This window comes from Oncorhynchus kisutch, linkage group LG15 (assembly GCF_002021735.2).
Source record: "Oncorhynchus kisutch isolate 150728-3 linkage group LG15, Okis_V2, whole genome shotgun sequence".
In the NCBI taxonomy this organism is placed as follows: domain Eukaryota; kingdom Metazoa; phylum Chordata; class Actinopteri; order Salmoniformes; family Salmonidae; genus Oncorhynchus; species Oncorhynchus kisutch.
Genome location: NC_034188.2, coordinates 50,700,170 through 50,708,246, shown reverse-complemented (window position 1 = coordinate 50,708,246; position 8,077 = coordinate 50,700,170). Strand labels below are relative to the sequence as shown.

The 8,077-nt window shown below is 41.2% G+C and overlaps 1 protein-coding gene across 2 annotated transcripts; it reads left to right on the top strand.

Annotated features, from left to right (window-relative positions):
• Positions 1 to 5,763: 5,763 nt before the first annotated feature.
• mrpl28 (mitochondrial ribosomal protein L28) lies at positions 5,764 to 7,841 on the top strand. 2 transcript variants are annotated; one of them, XM_020502768.2, is made up of 6 exons: positions 5,764 to 5,922; positions 6,244 to 6,558; positions 6,666 to 6,818; positions 6,959 to 7,093; positions 7,286 to 7,372; positions 7,524 to 7,841. In XM_020502768.2, the coding sequence occupies exons 2-6, from the start codon at positions 6,271 to 6,273 to the stop codon at positions 7,617 to 7,619; spliced, it is 759 nt and encodes a 252-aa protein (XP_020358357.1). In that variant the 5' UTR covers positions 5,764 to 5,922; positions 6,244 to 6,270; the 3' UTR covers positions 7,620 to 7,841. The 2 variants fall into 2 exon arrangements, with proteins under 2 accessions (XP_020358357.1, XP_020358356.1); XM_020502767.2 differs by having other exon boundaries at positions 5,789 to 5,922; positions 7,283 to 7,372.
• Positions 7,842 to 8,077: the final 236 nt, after the last annotated feature.

The window sequence follows — 8,077 nt, the reverse complement described above, 5'->3', positions numbered from 1 at the left end:
AAAAAAAAAAATATATATATATAATACCAACATAGGTGTACTATCTGTAAGAAATTAAATTAAACAAATGAAATGAATGAAAATAAAACAAGCACACATTCATTTGCATCAAGCCTGTCTTGAGCATTTAGCCATAAATGATCATCCACATCACAGTGAATGTCCTCATTCTTCATGCACCGTGGGAAAAGCCTTTTGGCATGGCGAATCCAAGCTTGACATTGGTCTGTATTGATGTCGCATGCCTCATCCATGGCTAATACTAACATAGGGTGTAATCATTAGTCCAACAGTTGCAAATGAGAGTTTCTATTGGACAAATTCAGGTATGTTTAACACCGTTTGGTTTGCTTCCCTTCATGAAATGTATTTCAAAAGAATCAGCCGAATGAATACACCCCTGATCACGTGTAAACACAGTTCACTTTCTTAGCAAGCAGGTTGTGTTCCTTCTCGCATCTATGCGCTCTCCTCTTCGTACCTTTTCCCTTTGCTTGTGGACTTCAATGTACAACACATCAGCTATATGTGACCAGGCAAAAAAAACTTTCCAAGCCAAACCATATCATAACCACTATACACAGCCTACATCGTTGTCACCATATTTGCTTAAGTAACATCATAGTCAACATAGCTAATAGAACTAACGCGTTAGTAAACCCGCTACAATCATGCAGTAACGTTACAGTGTACAGTCAGTATGCAGTTTAGCACTTACACTGGCAGGCATTTATCAAACCAAAAGCTTACCTTGAGTTGGAAGAGTTCCAGTGTTGTGTTGGATAGTCAGCAGGCTAGCTAACATAGCATCCTTCTGTTTGAATAGGCTAAACTAGCTAGCTGCATTTGCTAGCTGAGTACTGTAAGTGAGACTAAAAGTCAAACAAATTGTGACCGACCGCCTTGATTCATTTTTATGTAGGAAAATTTGAAATTGTGTTCTTTACATTGGATTAAAGCAGAGACACAGAACTACAAAATTGTAGTTCCTCACTGCATTTGAGGAACAATTGGAAAGTAAATCTACTTTGAAAATGGATAAACTTGTAACCTCACTTTTGAGAAAATGGCCTTTGAACTTTTTTGGTACCTACTTGAGAGCTATTCTTTGTCTTTTTCTACACCCATTCAGGATTGTTCACACCCTCTTAAGCTTTAGCCAAACCCATCTCTTTAAGGGTTGATCTGAGCGTTCTGCCCTAACAACAGCAGTCAAGCACCCAAGCTAACTGGTTAACGTTGGCTAGCTTGCTAGCTACTTCTAAACACAAATGAGAGAACAGCTCACTGACCAGTTTACTCGCCCTAGCAGAGCTGGTTAGGCTGTTTTTATGTTATCCAGAGCGTTGGTGACTGCAACTGTGCTGCTGGCAACAATTTACACTTTTTGCCAACGTTTACTGACACCGGCCATATTCAACGGGTGTTGAGTGTTCGTAAATTTGTCAGTTATTCTGCGATCTGGCACACTCAGACGAGAGTGCTCTGACATCAGAGTAGATAACCAGAGCTAATTTACCAGCTACGTCTATCAACAGTTGTCGCAGTGACATTCTGTTGAAATGGTTACTTGCATAGTGGAGTCTTGTTAAGAAATGTGCTAGCTAGCTAAACAATGAACCATAATCCCAACTCATGACGTTACTACCCTGCATGAATCTGCAGGTAGCTAACCAACCAGGTTCAATGTTAGCTAGATAACATTAGGCTATAACTAGAAAAGCAAATGGCTCTGAGATACGAATAAGACGATCATACACGTAACTTTTGTCAAAATTAGAAATGTGTAATATCTGAAAATGTAGCTAGCTAGACTAGACCTTATACATCATGGATGCTTCTCCCTGTCACGGATGCCATGGTTGCCTTTAGTTTGAAGATGTAATCCGGAGACAGGTATCTCTAATTCGTACTCTAATTCCACTGATTTCAAAACTGTCCTCCAGAAAAGTGGAGAGCAACACTTATGCAGTTCTACTACGAGATATGTATATTTTTTAAAGCTGGATTAGACAAGATTACCCACACATACTGACCAGCTCAAATAGACAGAAGCGTGCTATATGGCAGACCAATCCAAACTCATCTTTCGACATGTCCAGCCGACTCATTATCTCAGCCAAACATGGCTAGATGGAAGGATGCTACCTTTTTCTGTGGCTAAACCAATTAGGCTCGTAATTTAACAATTGTATTCATATTTACATACAAGTTTGTTATTAAGGCACATTAAAGTTCACATGTTTCAGAAGGCATTTCTGCCCAAAAAATGCATTTAGATTTTTTAAAAACTGTTTACGTTCAAATGGCTCTCCTGTGGAGTAGTGACCCTGACATATACCTAGTTTCCTGAAACAAGGCATAATTACGAATTCTCTCTCTCTATCACTCTTTTGCTTGTCCTTCATTTTGTAAGAAATTAATTTGTTAAAAACTGTTAAATTATTGTATTTTTCTCTTTGAGTCAGCTACTCACCACATGTTATGCACTGCAATGCGGACATGTCAGTTCATGCTGCAAGAGCTCTGATAGGTTGGAAGAAGTTCTCTGGAAATTGTCATAACTACTGTGTAAGACTTTGGAAGGGGGTGAGAACCACGAGCCTCCTAGGTTTCGTACTGAAGTGAATGCACCCAGAGGAGGACGGAAGCTAGCTTTCCTCTGGCTGTACCATGGTGCTACCCTATAGAGTGATGTTGATGCTACTGTAGACTTTCATTGCAAAATAATGTGTTTTAATACATTTTTTGCTGACATTATTATATTTAGAATAGTTTTATCCAAAAAGGATCACTTTTGAAATGTTAAACAATTTTCATTTTTATGAAACTCACTGAGGAGGGTTCTCCCCTTCCTCCTCTGAGGAGCCTCCACTGGTAAGAATACTGTAACATGTTGTGTGAATTTACATGCATTACAATATGCAATCGACTGTACATGTAATAGTAAAGCATAGTGCATATCCTGCAGACTTTACGGTTTTCTTGGCGAAATGTTCTCATGATCGAATTGACAGTTGATCTTTTCAGATTGGGCTGAACTAATCTGCTGCCTCTGCCATGGTAAGGCCTCTGTTTACCACATGGTCAATGACAGTCGCCCGGACTTCATTAGACACAACAGTTCCCTGCCATCTGCCTCCCTCTCTCTGATGTCCACCTCTTTGACAGGGCCCATGCCCACCTCTTTGATGGGGCCCATGCCCACCTCTTTGACCTCTTTGATGGGGCCCATGCCCACCTCTTTGACCTCTTTGATGGGGCCCATGCCCACCTCTTTGACAAGGCCCATGCCCACCTCTTTGACAGGGCCCATGCCCACCTCTTTGACCTATTTGATGGGGCCCATGCACATCTCTTTGATGGGGCCCATGCCCACCTCTCTGACAGCCCCATGTCCGCAAACTCTTTGATTTCTTCCTCTCCCTTGCTGTCTATCCTGCTCCATGTTGAAATCAATTAGCAATAACGAGTAATCATTATGTATGGTTATCATGTATCATACATGTAATTTAGATGTTTATACTTTACAAACACACATTTTATTTCTGTAGTTCTCAAAAGCCATATATAGTAGACAAACCAGTTTAAAATCTATAGGTTTACCAAACGGTTAAGTGGTTGACCATCAAGTGCAGTGATGATCAAATGTATTTAAACATGAGAAGAGAATCATATGAAAAGTATTGTGAGCATTGCATTGTGAAAGGAATATACTTTGTATGAAAGTTATTTCTAGATGAAACACTGATTAGGTTTGGTGAAAAAAGTTACCCTGTGATTTTGTGTTGGTGTACTTATTCAATCGTAAATATGCTTAAAGGTTTTAGTTTTTTTTATGCTCTGTTTTGAGTTTTGTACTAAGAGTTGTGAAATTGTACCACATACTTGTGAAAATAGTACTAAAGCGATAACAACAATGTTTCTTAATTCCCAGTTCCGAGTTCCCAGTAGGTTTAAACGCGGCATAAGGTGCTCCAACGCGACATACTCATCTCATTGGTGGTGGTGAGATAAGAGATAGTATGTCAGACTAAATTGCAATTGACTATCATAGCCCCACATTAAAAAGTATGTGATGGTGAGATGAGACGACAATCAGAAATACTGTTTAAATGTTTTTCAATTGACTGCCATAGCCCCAAATAAAAGAGTAAAAATTGGTTGTTAATTAGGCTACATAATTTCTTTCACATTGTTGGGGTCACAAGATTTTTCAGATATCAAAATTGGGTGTTGGTGGGCCAAAACAGTTTGGGAACCCCTGTTTAGTATATACAAATATACAACGCATGATCCTGAAATATCATATGGATTGCTTTTATAAGGTTGTGTGCCTATCTTCACCAAAGGCGCTGGAATAAAATAATTTTAACCAAAGACATTCTGCTTCCTTTGTGCACAAAACATGTCTGAAATGAATGAACCCACAAATGAGAAAACCAATGTCATGTTCTTCCTACGTTAGAGACACTGATTAACATAGCCTAATGTATTTTTATTTTTTATTTTATAAGTCAGTTAAGAACAAAAGTTAAGGACAAATTCATTTACAATGACGGCCTACCCCGGCCAAACATGGACGACACTTGGCCAATTGTGCGGCGCCTTATGGAACTCCCACTCACAGCCGGTGATACAGCCTAGATTCAAACCAGGGACTGTAGTGACACCTCTAACACTGAGATGCAGTGCCCTAGACTGCTGCAACCACTTGTGCATTTTGTCAAAATGTCTCTTTATGATGGGCAATTCTACCTTCAGTGTCCTGCCAACCATATACAGTAATAGGCCTGCATTTACAGTATTTTTCCATAAGATACCTCACAACAGAGATAATAAAGTAAGATAATTAGGTGGGTGCTTACATTGGTCCTATTTTACACATGAGACACCCTTGGGGAGTTGGGTCAGAGCCAGGGATCAGACATTATTTGACGGTGACCCTGGATTCAGACTATAGAAACTCCACCCCTTTTGTTATCAACCAGCCAATAAAATCTGAGCTATTTTGCATTATTTCGAAAAACCCTCCTTTAACAACAAACTTCGTTTAATATTTGTATTTCTTTCATTATAGAGTCAGCAAAACGCTTGTTATTTTCAATTGAGCAAATCCTTACATTCCCTATACTAAATAGTATGGTTGCTTTCGACACAAAATTTGGAAACCGAGACTGAAACACTTATGTAGACTGTCAGGTATAAATTGTCACTGGAAACTCTCTTTTAAATGCCCGGATGAGCCTCGGTGGTCCGAGGTGCAGGCTTCAAACCTGTAGCTGCTTAGCGGCAGAGTGGTTCAATTCCACCTTTCGGGCGTGATATCTGACCGCGAAATTGTGTTGTCTTTGACCCCCCCACTTATAATATTCATCGCAGTTCGCTAATAAGAGAATTCTACGCAACAACAAAAATCCATACCTTGTAGAGCTCTTGAAATTAAATGGCTACAATTGTTGTTTCGTTGGAAGGTTTTATTTCAAAATAGTCATGCTTTCTAATACAGTTTCGTATTGATGAAAGGTAGCCTAGCTGTCACACATTAGAGCTTTCGGCCAGTTACTGAAAGGCCGTGGGTTCGAATCCCCGACCCTTGAGCAAAGCACTTGACTGCTTCTGCTAAATGACTAAAAGGAGATGAAAAGATGCCCCGTCAATCAAAAGTCAGGTGCTGCGCGCGCCGCGGCCCATATGGTTTGCATCCTTCAACGAACCAGACCGGATGTACATAATGACTGGCAAGCCCGATAAACCAATCACCACTTCAACGTATTTTTTCTTAACCAATCAATGTTCTTGTTAGAGTGAGTGGGCGGAACCATCTTTTACGGAAATGTGTGCATGTCCTTGATTATGAAGTAACGTGGAGAGGAATAAGCTTCATCTGATGGTGTAATTTGTCGCTTATCCAATTCAAAGGTAAATTGCTATTTGAGCTGAGTAGAAACTAGTATTTGGCAACAATTTTGGAATTCTATTATAAATGGCTTCATTGCTGTCCTATCTAGCTAGCTATCTAGCTAGCAACGTGTGGTATTGTTCGCCGTTGACTGCCGGACAATCCAGCATCAACATAGATAGCTAAATTAGCTAGCTACACCGACCGTACCTTGATGTTGTCTAACAACGAGTTTAACACAAGCACATTTAAATGCAACGATATTCCTTTAACGAAATAAGAAAGGACCTGTAAATAAGACTAATCTTTGCCCTATGATATTTTTATGTTTCCCTAACTAGGCGTGTGTCAACACCAGCTCAGTGACCATGCCTCTCCACAAGTACCCCCCCAAAATCTGGGAAGCCATGAAACTGAAGCAGGGGATCTATGCCCGCCTCCCCAAACACTACCTCCGCTCTCTGGAGGAGACCACGCAGCCCACCCCGGTCCACTGGAAGGCCCTGGGAATCAAGTACAGGGCCAACCCCAAAACAGGGCACAAGGAGCGGGTACAAGACGTCCCCATCCCCATCTACTACCCCCCAGAGTCCCAGGATGGCCTATGGGGAGGTGAGGGATGGATATCAGGCTTCAGATATGCCAACAATGACAAAGTGAGTACTATGCAGGGCATTAATTAACATTTGTTTTGTTCCCTGTATTCACATACACACTTTATTCTATATCTGAGCATGTATCATAACAATGTCTCTTTCTTCAGCTCTCCACCAGGCTGGAAAGAGTCTGGAAGCCACAGCTGTTCACCAGAGAGTTGTACAGTGAGATCCTCAACCACAAATTCACCATCACCGTAACGGCTCGCGCACTAGACCTCATTGATGCTGCCTACGGCTTTGACTACTACATCCTGAGGGTGAGAGAGAGGAGGCTGCATGTTGTCATCTTTAGCTATTGTGTGTGAATATATGTAAATTCCCCAACATGCAGTGTTTTGAGAAGATGATACTTAACATGGGTTTCATCATCCAGTGACTTGATTTGATTCTCTTCCAGACACCAAAGGAGGACCTGAACTCCAAGCTAGGAATGGACCTGAGGCGGGCCATGCTCCTGAGGCTGGCCTTTAAAGACACCCAGCTCTACCCAGAGGACCCTGCCAAGAGGGAGAACATCTACACCAAGTACAAAGTGGGTTCGTTATGTTTTGGACCATGACAGTTTGAAGTATCAACATACTTTTTTTTGTTTTGACCGTTCATCAAGTTGCTATAGGAGATGATGCAGGAGTTCATAAAGTCAGTCTGTAGATAGTTAAAAGATCTCATTACATTATCTCTCCCTCTCATTCTGTCCTCGCCCCTCTTCCCTTGCCCCCAGCAGCAGTTTGAGATCCCTGCAGAGGAGGCTGAGTGGGTTGGCCTGAGTGTGGATGAGGCTGTGGAGAAACAGAGACAACTGGAGCACAAGGTAACCGCATCGTTTCAGTCAATAAGAACAGGTGTCACTCAGTAATCACCCTGCCAGGGTAAACATACACGGTCGATATCGACACATTTTTAGATTGTATCTACTCTGTCCCATACTCTCTCTCACTGGACTCTATTGTTTTGTGTCCCAGGAGCCGGAGCCTCTGTTCAAGAGCTGTGTGGAGAACCTGGTGAAGGAGCTGGCCATCCAGAAACTCTCTGAACCACAGCTGGTGGAGAAGAAGTAAGGGTCATTTTCTGAGGAGCACTAAGGTCACTTCTTGTTGACAGTGACACTTCGTCCCATTGAAAGACACTTATTTATTCAGGTTCTATTTTTCAGCAGCAAACATGAATATATCTCCATCTGGGTTGTTACGATGTAAATATTCCCCATTCCTCTGTTTGATAGTGAGACTTTCCTTGATCAGTGATATCTCATTTGTCTGAGGAATAAAATATTCACATTTCTTGATTTGTTTTTATTGACAATTTGATGCCTAATCTAGACTGCCATACTCCAGTTTATCCTCTAGATGGAAGTGTTTTTCAGTATCAGAATTTAAGAATGATAGAAGACAGCCAGGAGCCTCTTTTATCAAAGGTGCTTGCGCACGGAAAAATACTCTAAACCGTGCTTGTGGCAGTTTTCCCGTATTGATAAATGTTGAACTTAATGGGGAAGTGTGCGTATCGCAGGTACAGT